General features: G+C 31.3%; 1 protein-coding gene across 1 annotated transcript; it reads right to left on the bottom strand.

The window, feature by feature from the left end:
- Positions 1–1881: 1881 nt before the first annotated feature.
- LOC111618726 lies at positions 1882–22015 on the bottom strand. Its single transcript, XM_023360294.1, has 4 exons — positions 21578–22015; positions 2996–3133; positions 2177–2266; positions 1882–2096 (listed from the first exon to the last, which is right to left on the bottom strand). Exons 2-4 carry the CDS (start codon positions 3060–3062, stop codon positions 1945–1947), a joined length of 309 nt encoding a protein of 102 aa, XP_023216062.1. The 5' UTR covers positions 3063–3133; positions 21578–22015; the 3' UTR covers positions 1882–1944.
- Positions 22016–23680: the final 1665 nt, after the last annotated feature.

Here is a 23680-nt window from a genome sequence, read left to right on the forward strand (position 1 = left end):
ATATGGTAAATTCAAGAGTATTGGCATTTCTGCTGATCTGTAGTATTATTGTTGTAGCGCATGGTAAGAAATTCTAAGTAAATTTTAAGTAAATTACAGACTGGGTATATTTAATTAAAAATATTAAGGTTTTTGTGGTTTCATGGAATGTGGCAACCAACACGAGAGCGATTTTCCATGTGGGATGCCTCCCGGAAAAACTTTCTGCAACAAATTGGCCCCTATTTAGGTGTTACACGAGGGAAGAAAACCCGGAAAACTCCACGTGGCAATCTCTTTCTCCAGGCCAGAACCCATTATCTTGGTTCAAGTTGGAGTTCGGTTCGTCTCTTGCCAACACTCTAGGCAAGCGGAGGTTTCAGGGGTTTGCTTAAGATTTGTAAGACGTAAACAGGGGCCAGATTNTTTTTAAGTTCCATTCTTTTTTCTATTATATATTTCCATACTGTTGGAAGCGCATTAGCATCCCTTTTTATTTTACTTTTATAAATTTCCACCTTTTCCATCTCAAACGCAATGGATGGAGAGTGCACCGTGATAACTGAAGTGATAACTTCAGTTTTATTTCCCACTTTTTTCGCAGTAATTTATTTTTTTGGGAATGTGCGCATATGTACTGAGTTCGATGAACCGTTAGACTTACATCCAAATTCACAGTAATACTTATTATTTACCATCGTAGGTTGAACACTTTTTAATTCTAATAGATCACAGACTTTATACCCATAGCAGCCACTATTACGTAGTTCGCGCTAATACCGCTAGATGCCAGATCTATCGTTGGCACAAGCGAATTTAGGCGTTAGACACTAAAGAAAACCCGAAAAGACAGCACGCTACCAATCCATAGGTCAGGAGCGAACCCGCGGTGTTCGATGGGTTTAATACCACCGATTGGCGCTAATTCTGTCGTTAATTCGAACTCGGGTAATTCGAATTTCCTTCTAATTCTAACTTGACGTTAGTCCTCGTGTTACTCCTATTTAAATCGATGTAAAATTCACTCGTTAATTCGAACTCGACTGTGTTCAATCCTCTTTATTAGAATTAAGAGCGCGTGTTAGTAGATTAACATCTTCTTCCTACTTTTGAAATCTAATGATCAAATTTAAACTTAATAAATTAATTTCTAAAAAATACAATAAATAAATTACAATTTAAAAACATTTTAAATCAGTTGGCACGTTTACTGTGGCCCTGTGGCGCGCTTGCTCGTCGTGATTTTGTTCGTTTATTCCATTGAATTTCACTACTATATCTTTGTTTTGTATCTCTCATTGCTTAAGCATTAATCTGCTTGCCAAGTGTCTTGTTCAGTTCACCCATTTTTCTTCTGCAGTATCCAAAAATGGTCTCCTTTTAATCCAAACTGTTTAGGCTGCCCCTCTGAGTTCGAATTAACGACAGTCTACTGTATTTCGAATATACTCTAAACGCTCAATCAAGTTCTACTACCACTTAATTAATTAATTGTAACAAACGAGAAAGTATCGGTAACATTACGTTACATATAACTGATTATAAATATTCTTAGAAATTTATACGTTACTTAAATATATTCTTACCTTGTCTGCGATAAAACAAATAAAAGCGAGAAGGGATAAAACCGATAAAATGAAGAGAAATTTACACGAATTCTGTAAAACCATTGTTCTTTTTTCCTCCTCTCGAAACGAATCTTCGTCGTTCATAAATTCACATTGTAAATATGATTTATGTGAACTTCAATCACATCAAATTACACAAATATCATTCGAGAACTTGCCGTATAAAGTTAAATTATAACAATTTTGAATGGTTTTATTCATTCGACTTTTGCTAGTATATAAATAAGATCGAAATTAAACCGAAATAACTGAAATATTTACAATATAATGCACCGTTTGGTATATTTTTATTATGTAAATTAATTTACAGTTTAATTTTAATTATTCGTGACTTTTATTATTTAACTGAAGAAGAAGGTATGAGAAGTTTACACACGGCATCTTCTTTTAAATTTACATAAAAGCATCTGGTCCAACAGCATCTATCGTGTAATTTTCTTCCAATTTCTCCACGAAAGATTGCAAAGTTATATAGACGATAGGAACTGTCTGTAATATTACGTTAAAAATTCAATAAATTAATCGAAAATTTATTTATAATATCATAGAGGAAAGATAAATGAACTTACAACCCCATTTTTCAAGTTTCTCTTTGCATGCTGTCACTATTCTATTATACAAATCGTATCTGCATGCACGTATTCTATGATCTGCAGCTTCTAGAAGAAAGAATAAGAAGAAAATAATTAAATATAAATAAAAAAAATGATGTATTAACAATCGTATACCTACTAGAAAATTATTCACCTGCCGATTTTTCTTCTAATAACCAGCGAATTATCTATGTATCGAGTTCAATTTCAGAAGTTATACGCAAGAAATTACAGTAAATAACTAATTATGTAATTTTCCTCTAATGGTTTTTATCCTCTGGACCACTTATAAGGATTAGGGGAATGATTTATATGTAATCTAATTGTAGCGTACAGTTTTAATAATTAATATAAACTCTGTGAGTAAATTTTACTGTAAACTAATCTATCTCTCGTTTAAAGTCTTGAAAACAAAATATGAGCCTATTTATGTATAAAATGCTAAATAATATACAAATAACAATGATAATGACATGCTGTCGTACGCAATCAGCAAGTTTTAGATCTTTTTTTTTTAACGATTTTTTTAAACTTTTTCCTCCCTATAAAGGTATTAAGAAAGCCTTTTTTAGCAATCCCATTATGGGTTTTCCAGGCTTACAATGGACAGCTAAATGGTGAGAGACGAGACTGATACATCTAAACGGATCACCCCGAACAATTTCTAGGGATTTTTTCACCCGTCTTAATCCCCCAAAGCGGTAGACTTAGACCTTAACTGCTCGGCCTCATCTTAACAATTAATTAATATTTAAAAAAATCATTAATTAAAACTTAATTATACTCTGTACTTACCATTCTTTACAACGAAAATGACTAGAATCAACACTAAATTTCTTAAAAACTTCATTTTTTCCAGCATAAATCCTTGTTTGCAGTCTTACTAACAATAGAAATCACGAGTTTCATTCACTTATATAGCGTATATTACAGCTGTCAAAAAAAAATTAATAAATAAATTCATAACATCCTGTGTAATTTAAGATCCTTAATAAAATATAATAAATTCCATTTAAATATAATAATAATATATTATTTATATTTTATAAGTAATTAGATGCAAGCATAATTTGATTGAATAATATCATTCAAATGACACATGAAATACAGATGTACAAAGGCCGTGACGTTTTTTAAAAACAGATCTATTGTTACGTCATTAGATTTGTTAACGGTTTTAACGTTCGTTATTTTATACGTTGTATCGGGTCATTCAAACGTGATTTATTACTTTAAATTGATTAGATTCGATTTGAAAGGACCCGTGCGAATTGGCATTCGGCTTACCACGATATTCGTATTGTAAGATTATTAGGATAAGGCAGTGCAATACATGGGCAATCTGTCTTCAGGGAGGTCTTTTTAAAGGTATTGGCTCCTATTTTAAAGGTAATTGGCTTGTAAATACATAAATAATTCACCTTTAAAAATAGTAAAATTAATTCTTATTATCACTATAAGATGGCGCTTGTTTCCCATTAATATCACTAGAAATATATATATAAGTAACGCATTCGTTGAGGTATCGATTCGCCATCGTTAGTCCAATGAACTTTTTTTTTTCTTTTTCACTATTTATTAAATATTAAATAATATATTGTATATCAGAAACCGTTCAATTTTGTAATATTTTCGGAAATAGTGCATAAATTAAAAAATATATATTTTTAATTAAACTGGTAACGAGGACTAAACATGGCGGCAGTTGTCTTGTNGGGTAATTTGTTGATTGCATGATGTTTATCACGTCTTCTCTATTGTTTGATTTTTCTCGGGAATCTATACATTTAATTGTGTAATAATTTTTCCTGGAACCTACTTATTCACATTATATTAATGACTCGATAAGTAATAAATGGAAATTGGCATATCAAAAACAATAGCTTATGTCTGGTAGTCCAAGAGAACAGATAAAAATAAACATGATATCATTTTCTATATATTTTTTTTTCTTGTTTTTAATTATTTATTTAGATTTTAAAAACTTGAAAATGTATATTTTAGTATATTAAAAGAAAGAAGAGAAAATGCTGATAAATTTTTAAATATATTTATGTTTTAAATTGATAATTTTATTTTCTGATTTAATAATTCAAAAGCTTGTTTCTAAAGTCGAAATTGTAGTTTTTCGACTTTTTTAACAGGGAAAATAGTAATAAAACACATGATAAATCTATTTTAAAATAGAATTGTTTTAAGAAAATCACGATAAAATGTCAAATAGAAATATATTTATATTTTAAATCTTAACTTAATCATTTTTCAATAGGAATTATGTAATTTGTTTGAAATTTTTCCTGTTCGTACATGTAGCACGAAAGCAAAATTAATATCGTTAGAAAGAGGAGATTGTTTCGAACTTACCTTATATAGAGTGCCATAAAAGAAACAGTTCTTACCCCTTTATAGCTATATATTTTTGTCAGCATAACCACTTATCTAGTATCTCTTTCATGTTATTTTCAATTGGAAGATTTTTATGAAGGATCTAGCCAAAATTAGAACATCCTCATAGTAAACTCTTTCCACGTGTTTGACCTGCACTCTTAGGCTTTCTTATTACAAGTCACACGGTAGCTTATGAGTTCTATTACGTACAAGAAACCATTATTTTCCGGTTTTCCGGTTATTATGGAGCTATTGCCATTGGAATAAACATCGTTTTTCTCTAGAGATGTTTGCAATTAGATTCTAGTTCCTTGAACCCTTTTCTTTCTTTCTTCTAACAGAAAATTGACAAAAGAAAGTTTAAAGAAAATTAAAAATTTCTATTCTGAAAGCAAAATTTTCAAAATGTGCATATATTTTTAGTCAAATAACCTACTTTCTAGTTTAGGACGAAACTTTTATATAGTCCTAATGGATGAAGAAAGAGAGAGAAATTAGGAAATTCTTCCTGTTTATATAATTCTAGAGTTAAAGTAGAATAATTTAAAAACATTTTTTTTTTTCTTTTATCTAAAAATACGGAACAACTTGGATTTAAATTCATTTTGATGAGATTTTTAGGCCAATGCGGGTTGTATAAATTTCTATTTTATGATTTTAATCGTAGCTCTTCTCCTTATACGTTTATTTTATTTCTAAATTAAGAGCTAGATAAATGAAACTAAACAAATATAGATCTAGATAAAAGGAAAATACACGAGTTACGTTATACAGAGATAATAGAAAATCGGCACATAAGATGGGTCAATGATGTTCGACATGCGAAAGAATAGACTAATGTGGGAAGCAGAACCTGAATGCACTTTTAATGTAATAATAATGTTAGAATATCTTAAAATAAGGAAAAATATAAAAATCAAGTTAATGGCTTTTTTCAATTTTCTAGCTAAATTTCGAATATTTTAATATATATTTTCATTTTCTGTTAGGGAGATTAGCTATAAATTCCGTTATCTTCACCTACTTATACTTTATAATAATTACATTTCGCAATATGCATATATTTATGCTTGTAGATTAAATTTATAAAATAATTTTTAATAATTCGTGATAGTTTGTTGTGATGAAAAATCAAAAATAAACTCTCTTCATCATTTTTTCAGCTCCTATCGATTTAGTCCGATTTCGCGTGACAAAATTCACTCAGATTTATTTATTATTGTTTTTTTTTAACCAGATATATCGACTCAATAATAGGTTATCGATAATTTCATAAATTCCACATAATAAATGTATTGTTAATAGACAATAAAAAGAACCTCATATTTTCAAATTTAAAGCATTTAAAAAAGCATAAAAACATAATTTATCTTTAAAAAAAATGTTTTCAAACTAATTTTACAATTTAACAAGGATATCCCTTTAAAATCTCTTTAAAAAATGCCTTTAAAAATCCCCAAAATTTAAATATTATATGCAAATGAGGTGTTGCATTACATAACTTATTTAATTTTTATAAAGATAAATCGAGTATTAACCGGTTTCAGTATTTTTAAAAGATATAACGAAAGCATTTTTGTATATAGATTATGTCCTTGTGGATATCATAAGTCATTGTGATTTATATTTTCGACAACACGTGTATGTTATATCTACCTACGCACTTAACTACCATATCTGTCTGCCAGACATCTTAACAGACAACTTTGTAGTTGATCTACTTATATAATCAGGATAGTAGACAATTCAGGACATTTGAACCAATAAACATTGTTGTATGTCGCATCGATTTCCTTTTTTTTTACTCTTGACATTATGCAATTACCCTATCGTAATACAATATATATTTTAAATCTTATGTTAGCATTCTATTATATAAAACACTACATCTTTATCTACGCCTTAAGCTATTCTATTGAATAATCCAATCTTTATTAAGGGGGGAGCGTTAGCGAAGCTTCTTCTATGGGACTTGAGAATTGTGCTCGTTTTCAAAATCTTTCGGGTCGATTTCGATTAAACTTTGCCATTTTCCATTAATTAAGTCGGCGAATCCAAAAATGCAATAAAAAATTGGGATTTCGAGATATAAGGTCGTTTCACGAGCGAGCGCGACAAAGCGATATCGCACGAATCGCGCGACTTTGTCGTTCTTAAAATTTAATGGGTCAATTTTGATAAAATTTCTACGTTCTCTAATTCGACTGAGAACACCTAACAAAATTTACGTCTATGAGTCAAAAATAAAAACAGTATCGCGCGCGCCGAACGGAAAATAGTCGAATAAAACGAATAAGACATAAGAACAAAGCAAACAATGGCGATTTCTTTGTTATTGAATCTCCTCTCCGTACCTGGTCTGTGCAAGGGTCGTGTCGCCCGTGGCCTTCAGGCACCAGGATAGCCTCTTTGGTGGAGGCATGTGTCCTCGTCCGTCAGATACAAGGATCGTTTCTTCTGTGCCTAACAGCAACCGGCACGACTCTATTATTAAAGGAAAAGTACAGGGCAAGACACTACAGTACTACTTTGAAATGGAGAGCATATATTTTAAATTTAGAAACACGATTAAAACTTGCAGCAATTTTTTTTACTTGTTTCATATTTTATTATTTTTTTCAATTCTTCTAATTCATAATTTGTTACTAGAAATTAATTGTACTGTTGTTCTACGTTAATATTCGCGTATGATCTAATTTAATTACGCAAAAATGTACGTTCGATTTTGATTTCGAGCATTCCCTCTAAAAATATTTTGGAGTAATGTCACGGTAAATAGAGATATCTAATTACATTGGACCGCGTGTTATTAGTTTAAATAATAACTATTACGAATATAACTAAAGTTCTAAATATATTACTGTATTATTCGAATGAATTCACTGATAAGTTACTGTTGAATTTCGTCGCAATTTGTATAATTGGGCTGCAATTATCTAATTGCAGACCTATACATTTTCACTATCGTCTGACTGCCCTTCGGTAATATGGGGAAAAGAATTGAATAGATGGAAATCGAGAGCATATATAAGAAGCCTAGGAATCGGAGACATGAATTAACTATATAAAAACTTCCGGTCTGTGTCTGGCTTTCTATATCTGGTTTGGATTTTTATCTATTTAGATAGATGTTTCTTGGAATAACAATAGAAAAACAGACAGACAACGATAGGAATTTACAAGTCTGCGATGAAAATTATAGCTCAATTATATAAAAAATTTTACTAATAAGTATATATTTATTTAATTTTTACAGAAACAAAGCTATAAAATAAATCGAAATTACATTCTTATATTTATTTAAATATGTAAAAATTTTCTTTAAAATATTTATAATACAACTACACACCATAACAAAAACACGTAAGGAGTGAGTTTGTTCACATCTATTATAAAATCTATTATATTTATATATAAAATTAGATGAGATGAAAAGCAATTTTTTTTTAAATTAATGTGTTTTTCTGCTATGAAATGACCTTATTATTTGCGGCNAGATTATTTATAAAACTTGAAATTTCCAGAATTATTTTATGAGAAAATAATTCTGGGACGGGCATTGACACCATTTTTAGGTAACATCCTTTCGTTTTTTAATTCTTAAATATTTTATTCGTTTATTTTAAAATATATATATATATATATGGTAAGAACCTAAAGAAATTCGTGTATTAATGTAAAATTGTACTGTTTTTTTTATGAAGTACCCATGTATTGCAACATGCAAGAAATCGATTTGAAACTCAGGATGGAGGATTAGAAATTGCTCAGGTAGACTTGAAATTTTAGATATGATTTTTTTTAATATATAATACCCTGAAATGTTAGAAAAGATTTCAATGCTTGAGGTAAGAATACCTATATGGTCATTCAACTTCTTTGGAATTGAACGGGGGTGAAAGTTGAAAAATTCCAAGGATTCTGGTTTTTGTCGCAATGTCATCTTATTATAAATATGTTGGTGTTAAAGTCATTAGTCAATGTTTCCATAACTTTTTTTTTTCCTCCTTTGCTTAAAAGTAATTCCTCCTCTTTGATTAAATCTTGGTTTCAGAAGATTGGCAGTTTCTAATCAACTTTTATGATGATATTTTTCATAAATTATGTACTTTTTATGTGTTATAAATATGTTCAATAAATAAAATAAGTTTAAAAAGTTGTCTGAAGATTTTCATTCTTGTATTTGCTTAAAAAAATCCAGCAAAGAGTTGTTTAACTTTCCTGGTAATATTTACTGGCTCCATCTGTTATGATATTTTATTTTAAAAACTTAATATTTTTAACTATTATAAAATGACAAAATGCTTAATTTTCAGGGTAAGGGTGGGTTTTATAAAACAAATTGTAGATGCTAACAACGAATAAAATCGTTATTATGTCTGNATATTTTTAACTATTATAAAATGACAAAATGCTTAATTTTCAGGGTAAGGGTGGGTTTTATAAAACAAATTGTAGATGCTAACAACGAATAAAATCGTTATTATGTCCGATCCTACTCGAAATATGACACTAAACTCTCGTTATCTCCCCATCCCCTCGACCTTTAATCACCAAAATTTAACAGTATCAACCCCCCTAATACACAAACCTCCCTGCAAAATTTCAGAAATTTTCGACAAAAAGCACGGGAGTTATTATGCTTCAAAGAGGGTGACAAAATCGTGCCCCCCACACATAAACCCACTGACATCCATAGATACAAAATCAATCCTCGAATTTTTTGCATATCTCGATGTTTAAACGTTCCCTGAGTTCAAAAATATAAAAATCTTGGACCGATCGTTATACTTTCTCTCTGTTATGTGTAACAGTCAACATTTTTATGTATCTGTATAAGTTAGATAAAGAATTATACACCGTTCAATGTAATGTATATGCATCAAATTTGGCATGAATATTCTTTGATACCATAGAAAATATACTGTGGAGATGGTGGTGTTCGCCACCCCCATCTCCACAGTATAAAGCCCCTCTTAACTTAAGCCCTTATTTAAGCTCAAGCAATTTTCTGTGTTTTTCAGTTTCGTTATGGGTTCAGAGTCTAAAAGCTCGAGCGATCCAGGCACACGCAAATAGTAAAATATAATAGTAAATTGAAAAAAATGATACTGTTTTTATACTTAATTAAATAATTCTTTTCACTAGAGAATTTATTGAAATCCTAATTGAGAAGTCTAATCTTAATAAATCTTCAAACAACCTTGGATTTTGACCTTTCAGAAACAGGATAGAAGCACCCAGTTTAAAATAAAAAATAATAATAATAATAATAAATATATGTACTATTATTCTGTAAATTATGCAGTTTCCTACCCTGTTTACTTCAAGTAATAATTTATGATTTATTAAAATATGAAGGAATTATTGTTTTTAAAATACTAAACAGTTGTTTACATCCGATTGAAGTTCGTGCCAAAAAATAAGATTAAAATGTCAACATGGTTATAATATCTTTAAGAACGTTTTTAAAATTATATTAGCATTAAAATAAACTAAAAATGGGTCGTAATTATGGTATGAAGCATTAAAATGCTATAATGTTAAGGGGTATGAAGTTTAAGAGGGAAGGAAGATGGCGAAATGTAGTGTATATAATGGAGAGGGAGGGGGTCGAAGCATGTCTACTTGATCTGTTTTAGTGTCATATGAATGTCAGGAGGGCCTAATAGTTCGACAATAGTTTATAGACCCTTCTGACATTCGTATGACATTAATATCACTAAAACTAATAAAGATTAACACGTAACTAAAGGGTTTTTAAAAGTATATACAGTAAAAATAAAAGTACACACAGGAGGGAGGTGAATTAAAAACTGTACACGTAATTAATTGGCGGTTTCTAACAAGGTGACAGTATTATGAGCATGTTAGTGTTATACAAACTGTAAGAGAGAGCATTTTTAGCAGGTTAACACTTGGTAATATTCAATTAGAATTCTAAGCACATTAAAACCGTACAAATGCTACAATATTAGGAGTGAACAAGAGGTTCCGTTCCCTGAACACTGGGTGGTTAGTTCGCGCCTCGCCAGGACGTGGGGTTTTCCGGGTTTTCTCCACGTCTAAATAGGAGCCAGTTGTCTTTAAAAAGACTTCCCGGAAGGCATTTCTCCTAAGCTGATCGCCCAAGTGTTGCGTTGCCGTAACTTAACTAAACAAAGCTACAATATTAACATTTCGTTACCATTAATGGCATCGCATAAATGCTACTGTGTTCAAGTGTTACTATAAACATAAAAATATTAATTTTTGAATCGTTTTTAATAAATTATCAAGCGTTTAAATTATTTCTAATCGATTAACAGCTTAAATTTAAAATAAAATAAAACTGAATTTATTAGGGAATAAGAATTTATTACATCAAAAAATATTGCTAAATTTGGAAGTAGAATATTTGATACTGAGCCAAAATTATGAATAAAATATTTATTTACAACTTGAAATAATGACGATATTTAATAAAAATTTATATTCTAGAAAAATTCAAATTATTCTCCTTTTCTGGTTATTATTGTTGCCAAGAATTTTCTCTTATATTTAAATATAAATTTTATTATAAATTCTAAAACTGATTTGGTAATTTCTAGCTAATTTACATAAAATTTACATATAAAAATTTACTACAAGTGGCCGAGTGGATTAATATATCAAACACTGGCCGTGGTTTCGAGCCTGGACGATGGGTTGGACACGTGGAATTTACCGGGTTTTATTCACGTTTGTAATACCTAAATAAGGGTCAGTTTTCCTAGAAAGTCCTTCCGAAAGGCATGCCACAACCGAATAAACTTAAAACTCGTGGGGTAGCATCTTTTTTTTGTATATTATCTCAATTTTTTATCCTCATATGTAGGATGGCCAAGAGGTTAATATGCCAGCTTTTTGCTTTGGGTCCCTCACTGCCTTGCCGCTCCATGGTTTGGACGAACCCATAACGCGTTTGATAATAAAAAAAAATCACACTTAATGTCCATAGAAAAAAAAGAATTTTAAAAAATCTACTTGTTTAACAAATAATACCCTTTAATTCTTTTTTTTAAATGTAATACAAATACACTTTATTATATATACGTAGAATATTATTAGAATGAAAGAGTTATCATACACATGACATAATTACTGTAATGCATTTCGGCCGCTGGTATTAATGGTCCTCATCAGTTATATACTTAACTACAGTATATCATATAAGTGATGAGGGTCATTAACACCAAGCACGAAATGCATTTTAGGAGAAATATAAGGCATTAATTGTGTTCGTGTGTGTGACAACCTTTTTATTGTAATAAAATTCAACGGATGTGTAATATATTTGTATTTTAAAAAAACCCTGATTCTTTTTACCTCTATTTCCTTAATGATTTGCTTTTTTTTTTTTTTTTTTTATATTGTCTACTTGGACTTTGTTTATTAATACTGGTGTAGTTTCTGATTAGCAAAGAGAGGAAGTCTTAGTCAAAAATGGGCCCACCAGTGGCAAGCGGTTCCATTCCTAGAACACTTGGAGTTCGGTCGTGGGTTCGCGCCTTGCCAGGGCGGGGAGTGCTCAGGGTTTTCTCCACGTTTGTAACGCCTAAATAGGGAGCCAGTTGCCCTTAAAACGACCTTCCGGAAGGCATTCCCTCCCTAGACAGATCGCCCAAGTATTGCATTGCAATAACTTAATAAACCAAAACATGCATGCATGTATGCATGGCTCTTAGGGTATGTGTATGGGGGTGCCACGATTTTATTCATCCACTTTGAAGTTTAATTACTCCTGTCGAAAATTTGAAGTCTAATTACTTTTGTCGAAAATTTCTGAAATTTTGCAAGGAGGTTCGAGTATTAGGAAGATTGATGGTATTAAATTTTGGTGGTTAAAGGTTGAAGGGGTCATATAACACGAGCCAACTCCTACAGACCAATTTCTATCTCTACCTTTAAAGACAATTTTTTTAACTTTGCATATTTGATCGTAATTTTCTCTTTGCCCATGCTATATTTTTTTTCCAACACTTAAATGTATTTACATCAATCTGGGTGACTTTTTCTTGTATCTTTTTGCTTCTCTCTGCGGCACTCGGCACTCAGTAGCCAATTTTTATTCTTGTAACGATTTTATTATTTATTCTTACACTTAATTCTCGTGTTTTTTTACGTGCAGATAATCTGAAATTATTAGTAGTAATTATGAAACCTTTATATTTTTTAATGTATGTACTATATATGTACTGTACAACTATTGTTTATTTGTTCGAGTTTAATTGATTTTATATGAGGAATATTTTTATTGTTATGTTTTGGGGGCAGTAATCCCTAGTCCACCAGAACTTTAATGATTGTAGACCAAAATAAAATAAATATAAAAAAAATTTAACAAATAATTTTCTGCTTTAATAAAGCACATTCTGTCCAACATTTTTCTGCTTTTCTAAAGCACGTTCTGTCCAACATTTTTCTGCTTTTCTAAAGCACGTTCTGTCCAACATTTTTCTGCTTTTCTAAAGCACGTTCTGTCCAACATTTTTCTGCTTTTCTAAAGCACGTTCTGTCCAACATTTTTCTGCTTTTCTAAAGCACGTTCTGTCCAACATTTTTCTGCTTTTCTAAAGCACGTTCTGTCCAACATTTTTCTGCTTTTCTAAAGCACGTTCTGTCCAACATTTTTCTGCTTTTCTAAAGCACGTTCTGTCCAACATTTTTCTGCTTTTCTAAAGCACGTTCTGTCCAACATTTTTCTGCTTTTCTAAAGCACGTTCTGTCCAACATTTTTCTGCTTTTCTAAAGCACATTCTGTCCAACATTTTTCTGCTTTTCTAAAGCACATTCTGTCCAACATTTTCCTGCTTTTCTAAAGCACATTCTGTCCAACATTTTCCTGCTTTTCTAAAGCACATTCTGTCCAACATTTTTCTGCTTTTCTAAAACACATTCTAGAAAAATGTAAATATTTTTATAAATAAGGGATTTTTCATTGTTACTTATTATCTTAAATATAAAATTATATGTACATATTTATATAAAGAGAGAGAATCAAAACTCGATATATCGTCTTCTGCGTGAAGTGCTGATTAAAACACCTGACTGTATCTTCTTTATGAGTCCGTAAGTTATTAAGTATAGTCGACCCCCCTATAACACGGGTTCCTATATTTCGGATTCCTATATCACGGCTAAAAACTTGCGACAATATTCTTACAAACATGCTAAAAACACTCGTATAATTCGGTATAACGTCAGCGCCGACTCGTGTCGCGACAGGATTGGTCGAATCTAGACCAATAGCGTATATTGCACAAACCGTTGAGTTTAAACGAGCAGCGGATCTACTAAAACCATTTATTATTTAACTAACGGCCATAAAAATTATATTTATATTAATGATGTCTCCAATGTTCAACGAATTTTTTGCAAAAAAAAAAAAATAATCAGGAAGCACGCGAGCGCCATTCGATGACAAGCTCCACGACGAAAACAAGCTTAAGCAATGGCGTCGTTGAACGGTGCACACTAGGTAAGCAATCCTACAATTTTTTGTTTATAGCATAGTTTATATGGATTATTCCCAAACAATTATAGGTGTTTTGGAAATGTTGAATCGAATTAGTGTAGAATCGTTTAATTTTATGGAAGAAACCTTTCAAACAACCTTAGTCCGTAAACTGCATACGTGCCGGGCTGTGATCGGCTGGACTCATAGAAAATGGATTCATAAAAACGGAACGTATCTACCGTGTTATAGGGAGGTCGACTGTATAGGGCAGTGTTTCTAAACCTCTAACGAATCGTCGCCCCCTTCAACGTAGTATCGCCCCCTTCAATAAAATCGTTGTGTAGTATCGCCCCTTCACTACAAAATTCCGATGCCGAGGGCCAAGACTAACGCCAAATTCGTACTGCATTGAAAAGACTATTGACCAGTGCCGGCCCGAGGCAAGTTTTAGGAGGAGCGAGATCCTATTATAGGGCCCGGGGGTGGAACCCCGCCCACGCGCGTTTCAACAAATAAGGCCATTCACATACTGGCCATACGCTTGCAATTAAAATATCGAAAAGTGAAAAATATTTTTACCTTTAATTTTCTTTACCACTGAGACGCCCCCTGGGACTTAGCGCCTGGAGCGGCTGCTCCGTTCGCCCTATGGTAGGGCCGGCTCTGCTATTGACTAGTATAATGTTATTTGTTTAATTATTGTACGATATAACAAATAAAATATCTAATTATTCTTAATATAATGTTTTACTACATCGCCCAGAAAGTTGTTTTTTCGCCCCCCAAAATATAAATTGTTAGTAATCGCCCCCTGAACATGGAAAAACGTCCACATGGGGGCGATATCGCCCCGTTGAGAAACACTGGTATAGGATATTGCATGATAAATAATATTGTCATCACTAAACTAAATCACGTGACTTTCAAGCTCCCAGATTTAAATTTGTGCTCATATCTCATTACTATACATAATTTTCACTGTATGAGATACTTTAGTTTAGCGATGATTTCGGAAGCAAATAAATTGGTGCTAAATTGAAGTTTAATTGTATTACTTTCCCTGCTGTTATATAACAGAGGGAAAATATAATCCGTCAAAATGTGACCCCCCAACACCTACGTTTTTGGACTAGGAGGACTTTCAAACGTCGAGAAATGCAAAAACATTTGGGGATTTTTTTTCTATATGTGAGTGGAAGACACAAATTTTTCATCCAATTTGAAGCTTAATTACTCTTGTGCCCTTTGTCGAAAATTTCTGAATTTTTGCAGGGAGGTTTATGTTTTAGGGAGGAAAGTTTGTATAAATTTTCAGATAAATCGGACAATTGGTTCGGGAAATATGACTTTAAATTTATAACATCTCCCGACCCAATCTGAAAACTTAAAAGCAATGGTAGCAAGTATTAGGTATGAAAACAAATAAAGTCCAATAATTAAACGCGCATAGCATCACTTACCGAAAAAACTACAGTAGAACTTCAATTTAGAGACACCATTTGGCATTAAATCGAGTATGGCGCTAAACTAAAGTTTAAAATACCTCAAATATACTCATACGAATTGGAGGGTGCATGGAAGTCACGTGATTCGTTATGTTGGCTATATTTAATAGCAGCGAGAACGTCGGCGCTTTACGGGAGTGGCGTTATTCGAAGGCCGCTATATGGGGGTATAAATTCATTATAACTTTTTAAAAATTAATTTTATAGCTTACATCGAGTTATCGAGTATGCAATGAATACTTGATATTCTATATTCTATAAAATTTACGAAAATATAAATTTAAAATGAAATATGTGAAATGTTACTCAATAGATTTACTTATGTTGTAATATTTAAATATATTTCATATTATTTGAACTTGAAAGATGTAAACAACCGTATAAATCTAATAATAACGATCGACGTAAGTATTAAATATAATTAAATGATTTTAATTAATTTTTGAAATGATTTAACTAATTTTATTTATTTTTCACGTAAATTGAATGTAAATTAATTTCTATACGTGAAAGTTCGGTAGATTTCTCGCTCCGTTTGATTTAAAACTCATAAATATTTAACTACACAACTAATATTTTTGAATATGTTAATTATAATCAAAACCTCTAAATGGCGGACATTTCTTTTTTATATTTTCGTCAGTGGCCGTTATTCGGAGGTTCGACAGTATGTTGAATAGCAAACTAGATAAAATAAGACTTCAATTGAACATATTGAACATAATATACGAATGTAAATCGAAAATTCCTTGCCAACTGTATTCTTCTCGAGTGCCCACAAGTGGCCGGAACACCATTGGTATTTGGTAATAGTTTCGTGCCCCACCAGTTGGCATTTGGTAGTGGGTTCTCGCGTGGAGTCTTCCGAGTTTTCTTCATGTTTGTGACACCTAAATATTGGCCTGTTTTCTGTAGAAAGTCCTTTCTGGAGGTGGTCCCCCTTTGGAGAATGCCCACGTGTTGCGTTGCAGACTACTGCACCACTCCACTTTCAAAGAGTCGACCTGTTAACTCCTTCTTTAAGAGGCCAAGAAAAAGGTACCAATCAGATGATGCATGAAGAACAGCATGATCTGTGGCATCCTGGATGCTCGAAGTGTGAAATGGTGTCATCATCAATTCACACTTCGCAACGATGGGGAATTGTCCCCATACACAGCACTCATTTCTCCATAAATTTTGAGGGCATTCTTGCTAGTCGTTCACAAAAATCGAATTACACTTCTGTGCTCCTCCATCTTAGAAATTGACAGAACATCCGACATTTTCGAACGCTCATATATCACATATATTAAAAAAAAGCATCGACTTTATGTTTAATGTACTCAGTTTATTCAAATATATCTAGTTTAATGATTTTTTTAAACATATTGAACAGTAAATTGGTTAAATTTGGATAAATTAAACCATATTAAACACAGAATGAGAGATTTTTTTGTAGTAAATTGAACAGTAAATTGGTTAAAATTGGTTATAATAAGTATAACTTTTTAATTAAAGTATTAGAAAATCTAAAAAAATTTCTTTAATTTTAAATTCTGTTAAATCAAGAAAATCCAATTAAATAAATAAATTATTTATTTATTTAATTGGATTTTCAGTTTAAATGTATAAATTCATTCTAGAAAATGTTCACACTTCAAGAATTTTTTTCGTTGTTTGTTTTTTAATATTTTTTTTTCATAAAAATTACGTAAAAAATACTTTTTACGAGGATAAAATATATTAGACTTATTTCTGAAACTATTTTTTCCTTAAGGAACTAGTTCAGTATGGAAGGTAAATCAATGCTTTATAGGTCAAGGTCAGTTAGATCTAACAGGTAGAAAGATATTTTACTATATTCAGCCATAAAATAAATTCTAGACGTGATCAAGAATTCTAAAAATATAACTTTACATAATACACCAGATTTAAATTTGTGCTCATATCTCATTACTATACATAATTTTCACTGTATGAGATACTTTAGTTTAGCGATGATTTCGGAGGCAAATAAATTGGTGCTAAATTGAAGTTTAATTGTATTACTTTCCCTGCTGTTATATAACAGAGGGAAAATATAATCCGTCAAAATGTGACCCCCCAACACCTACGTTTTTGGACTAGGAGGACTTTCAGACGTCGAGAAATGCAAAAACATTTGGGGATTTTTTTTCTATATGTGAGTGGAAGACACAAATTTTTCATCCAATTTGAAGCTTAATTACTCTTGTGCCCTTTGTCGAAAATTTCTGAATTTTTGCAGGGAGGTTTATGTTTTAGGGAGGAAAGTTTGTATAAATTTTCAGATAAATCGGACAATTGGTTCGGGAAATATGGCTTTAAATTTATAACATCTCCCGACCCAATCTGAAAACTTAAAAGCAATGGTAGCAAGTATTAGGTATGAAAACAAATAAAGTCCAATAATTAAACGCGCATAGCATCACTTACCGAANTTATTTTTTCATCTATTCCCTCTGTTATATATAATAGCCGGGAAAGTATTAAAAAAATTATCTTATTTTATTTCTGGATTAATTTGCAATATTTATAAAATGTCTGAGGTATGTTTTAGTTGAAGATAAATTACATTACAATCATTTATCATTTCATTTCGTCACTTAGATAATTGAGCAACGACGTCTCAGCGCAACGTAATTCCTGAATTATCTCTCATAAATCTTGAAATACTGCCTATTTTAGCTTCTGTTGTATATATCTTGCAACATTTCTTCGTTATATAATAATTTTAAAATAATTCAGTCCATCGCGCAAGAATTTCATTGAAGCATTTATCTTTCTTTGCTATTGTGATGCCAAAACAACTAAATTTACTACGTTTATAGATGAATAAAACTTATAAAATTCATCCTAACAGCTATAACAATACGATACACTAACATTAATATCCGGATTTCAAGGCTTTGTGATTTATTGTGTTTCTAATATCTTAAACTGAAACCTTTGGTTGCTGTGATGGATCTTATTCTTCGTGGCACACTCTCCACCAACTTTTTAAATAAATATCCAATGAAATATTTCTTCACACAACTTTTTACACGGCACACCAATTTATCTTTGTTTTTTTGGATGGTCCTCACGTGCATTCGGTGCTCCGATTGTGGTTTTAGGCCGGCCAATCCAACTTTTCAACACCCGTTGTTTGTAAAACAATTCATTACAACAAAAATGTGTCAGGATATATTATCTTTCTGGTAGATTTAGAAGCCTTTCCAGGGGCGACCGTACATTGTGCACTTAGGGCGCATTCCCCCTTTTCATCTCGGTTGCCCTTTTCCTAATCCCTAAGGGGGCCTCAAACAACAAAAAATTCGTGACTTCTAGACTATTCTGAAAATATAAAAGAAACTAATGAACGACATTTGTTTATTGACCCATTTAAAGCCGTCGTATGTTGACAAAAATTCCATTCCTTGTTTTCAAACCGAAGTTAGCCCAGAGTGCAAACAGCGCTACTTGTGGGAACGCTAATCCGATGTCGAATCGTGGGGTTTGAATCCCCTTGAATAGTGTACGAAGCCTTTTTTTTACACCTTGTGATCCTTCTTTTTATAGTCTGGGGTACATAAATGTCCAGACATCTCACAGCAAACATGATTTTATCGATAACAATTAAGATTCCAAACCATTATACCGGCTCCACCAATCTTCGTTGGAACGATACAGTCTGAAATTGTTCGCCAAACCCAGGTCCAAGTACGTGCATCCAGCTGGTAGACTTTCAACCTTGATTCAACTGTTCATAGAATGGATTTCCACCATTTAAAGTCCAAGATTTTCGTTTCTTACACTATGTCAATTGACATCTAGCATTCGTCATGATCAATGGCTTAAGAACAACTGCACGATCGTTGCAACCCATAACATAGAACTCTCGCACACGGTTTGTATAACCTCAGACAGCTTTAATGTACAGTCTGTACGCATCGTTTTCACAAGACTCTCGTCTCTTTCTGCCAGTTTGCTGGGAAATCCTTGGCGGATTCAGACCCAGTCCTCTCTCCTACTTACGTATGACATCACTTACTGTTGACTTTCAAATCCCAAGTGTATAGAAGTCTAGCAAATGTGGCATCCTATTGTGAAAGCCTGCTAATTGTACCGAACGTGGTACAATAATTTGCATACTCCTCTTTGCTATGGTCTGTTTAAGAGTATTTATAGTCGGCGCAGTGATGTATTGCTTACCAACGCCTATCCTATGTATATTAATGGTAGGGCATTATATAATAATTTACTTTACTTATAGCACCATTTATTATTATTATCATTTTCTACACAATTTACATATAAGAAAGAAAGATTTAGCTGAAGATATTACATATTTTTGCTCTCTGCTACTAGTGTTTTTTTTTTTAATGTAAGTACCTATAACTAGTTTAGAGTGTTGAATACAAATGTGAGACCTTTTCAACTTCTATCCTCTTTTATTACGGATCAGTTTCGTAAATAAATTTCCCAACGGTGCTACTGTACATCACTCCAGCTCATAATACTCATTATGTAAAGTTTCTCCTATGCTTTTCCTGTAGAAACCTGTTCAGAACGAAAACCTGCCTAAGAGGAAAGAATTCTTCGAAATGCGGCGATTTTCTGTATTATGAAAAAAAAAAAGACCCGTTCAAAACGGAAACTTGCCAGACCGGAAAATATATTCGGTACCGTGCTAGTCCGGTTTACACAGGTTTTACTGTATATAATTTCTTGATAAAATATTCAAGATATTCTTTTATACGATGTTATTTATTTAAAAAACTTTTTAAATAAATAAAAAATTAACTTAAATAATATATATAACGTGTTCAAGATATCATTTAGAACCGTGTAACATGGGAGTACGTCTTACTAGTTGCTTAAATTAAAATAATTGCTTCTAAATGACATCTTGAACACATTTATTCCTTCTTACAGCTCGTAAGTTCTTATTTAAACCCATAACTATGCTTTTTAAGGCAAGCACATAACATAGTATCACATATAAAAATTATTTAAGAGCATATTAATTAAATTACTTAATATTTATTACAATACTTAAAATATTCTCACTGAAAATGGAGTATTTCTTAACATTTTAAAGAATGTAATAACAAATATATATATATATATATATATTGTTCCTTTGGAAGGTTTTATGTTACACCAATATCTAAATTCACCTTCTCGACAACGATAAACAGATGGGCATTTTTTTGGCCTTGACACTTTAGTGGTAAATAACAGGGCTTATAACTGTTACAATTCACATAAACAAGATAATCCCCATTACATTAGTTAAAAATAGCATCATTTTGTATATAAGTAGATACGTTCTAAAATTAGAAATTTCAAAATGATTTTATCATATATATACATTTTTTTTCTATTTTATCACATCTTCTAAAACACAAAATAAAGATTACGTATCTATTTTTAGGTCAGGCATTCAGTTCATGCATGACCTTGCACATTCAGGAAAGGGCATCTACAGTTTACTAGTTTGTCTTTTCCACTATTATTTATTTATTTTTCTTAATATGTTACATCTTTCTTATATTTTTTTAAACATAAAAATTTATTATTATTTAATATTCTAAAATTTTAAATTTTTTTTTCTATTTTAAAATGTATATCTTTCAAATATTAAAAAAAAAAAAAAAATTACTAATTCTATGGAATTATTTCTAAAGACATTTCTAAATCTAATAAATTCGATTTTTTAAATTTCTAAATTGTATAAATTTCAAAAATTAATAAAAGAAATATTCAAGATTTTTTTCTAGTCATTTACCTCTTTAAATAATTGAAATTCTAGAGAAAATATTCTAGAAATTACATCAATTTCAAATTTTAAAATATGTTAATTTCAAAAAGTCTTCAATTTCACGTGGTTTTAAAAAAAGAAAATTATAATAATAATAATAATAAATATATCAANAAAAACTAATTCTGTATAATTCACAACATATAAAACTCATCACCCTTACGAATTACATATAAAAATACCTATCATACCTCACCAACCTAACGAGTTTGTACAGTCATCACTACTAAAAGTTAAATTTAAAAAGAAAAATGAAAGAAAATAAGATAATTTATATGCATTTTACGAAAATCAAACAACTATGTCTATATTCAGACAGTAAGATTGCGTCACAATACATCAATCAAAATTTAGGAGCCAAGGCTACTGTAAAGCTGAGGTAATACAACCAGTGAGAAGACAAGATTCGTCCAAAGATGGTACAAAGTTCTGGCCAATGAAAACTTTCGTACTAAACCGGCTGTACGGCGAATGTTAGGTACATCTAAGTACGACACTACACGACGGTTGTGTTAAACGTCATCTACCTTGACAGTCTTGCTATATATATATATATACATATATATAGGCTATATATATATATACGTATAGAAGCAGTAATTATTCTTGTACACCCCTAAACATGAATTTTTCGTCAATCATGATAACTGACGTTACAGCTTCTGTTTTTGATGAATCATAAACTAAGTTTAGTATAACGATTTTCCTTTTATAAAATTGTTTTTTTTTATATCACGTTTCCACTAATTAAGTATTTAATTACTCAAATAAGACAGTAATTTAGTTTTTACAGTGGTTTAACTGAATTTTGGGCCCTCCTATATATATATAAATGCCGTAAGTTTGTTGACAGATTGCTTATATACTGTGTATAGGAAAAACTTTCGGGGCATTTACTTCCCATTTTATAACATTAGTGGGTCGTAGGGGTACTTGATCGAATTTATTACGGATTTCCTACACATAATATATCTAAAAATATGAAAAAAATCATATATATATATATATATATATACTCAACTAACATTAATACAGACTTTCTATGATTATATATATTACAGAGTGTAAGATTATCAAAAGGTTTATTAACCTTGCTAATCTTAATCCACGTAGAAAATTACGTATTGAAGATTAAACTGGGTCAGTTGTAACACGATTGTTGGTTGAGGATCAGCACAGGGTCGATTGACAAAGTGTTATTGTTATCCTTATCTTACGTCTTGACGGTAGGATAATGCAACACACGGTGATCTGTCAAAGGGAAAGTGACTCCCGGGAGGAATTTTATAGGAGACATGGCCCCTATTTAGGTATTAGACGCGGAAAAACGCCAGTTTAGCCTGTTGGTAAGGCGCGAACCCCGCGACTAACTACCGGTATTCGGTGGTTCTATCCATTCGGCGATTGGTTAACATTCTAATTTAAATTCGATCCAGGATCTATGTTAAACCCACACCGATTAAAGATTGTTAGACACTGTTTGATTTGCGATTTTCATCATCGAACTGTTATTAGTTGGTGCGTCAAAGAGTAAAAAGAAAAAGCTTAAAAAATAAAATTCTTTCAAAAGCATGTCACAGATCTTTCTTTATAACTTTCCTTACAGATTTTATTAATACATTAATAATATAAATTGCACAATAAAGAACCGGTATGCGTCGAAATTTATACACGTTTAGGTTAGAGGATTGTTGTATATAGGCCATTTAGAGCAACACCATGTTTTAAAGTGTACGACAGGACTTTCATGCATGTTATTCTGTATTCTGACAATTTTGTTAACGTTATGTGATTTAATTTATTAATATTAACAACAAAATTTCGAGTAGCAATTAAATCTCGATACTACAAAAACCATCATTAACAATACTACATCATTGTAAGACTTATTACAAGTAAAATTGTTGGTACTGGTTGCTGAGATCATTGTTGTTGATTACAATTGCTGCCAGCATTAATGTTGACTGTTTGTTCAGGGTTACATCCCAATTATAAATCTATATTGGTTTAACATTACAATGGCTAGTGGTGTGCTGATCCAAGTAGAAATTCGATGGTAAATTTCTCGTTGGTATGCTATTAAAATGGCATCCTTATTCAAAATATTATAATCTACATAAATAAATATGTGTCAAGATGTTTACTTCCGGGATTGAATTTGTTACCATAAAATTCTAACGTATCTAAATAATTTTATATTCATAAAATATATTACGTATGACATTCACGTATTCATGGAAATATAGTTTATATATTTCATAAAATTTTAAATAAATGAATAATTATATTTTAAAGATTTTAAC

This window comes from Centruroides sculpturatus, unplaced genomic scaffold (assembly GCF_000671375.1).
Source record: "Centruroides sculpturatus isolate CEXI.00-Female unplaced genomic scaffold, Cexi_2.0 scaffold236, whole genome shotgun sequence".
Lineage (NCBI taxonomy): Eukaryota > Metazoa > Arthropoda > Arachnida > Scorpiones > Buthidae > Centruroides > Centruroides sculpturatus.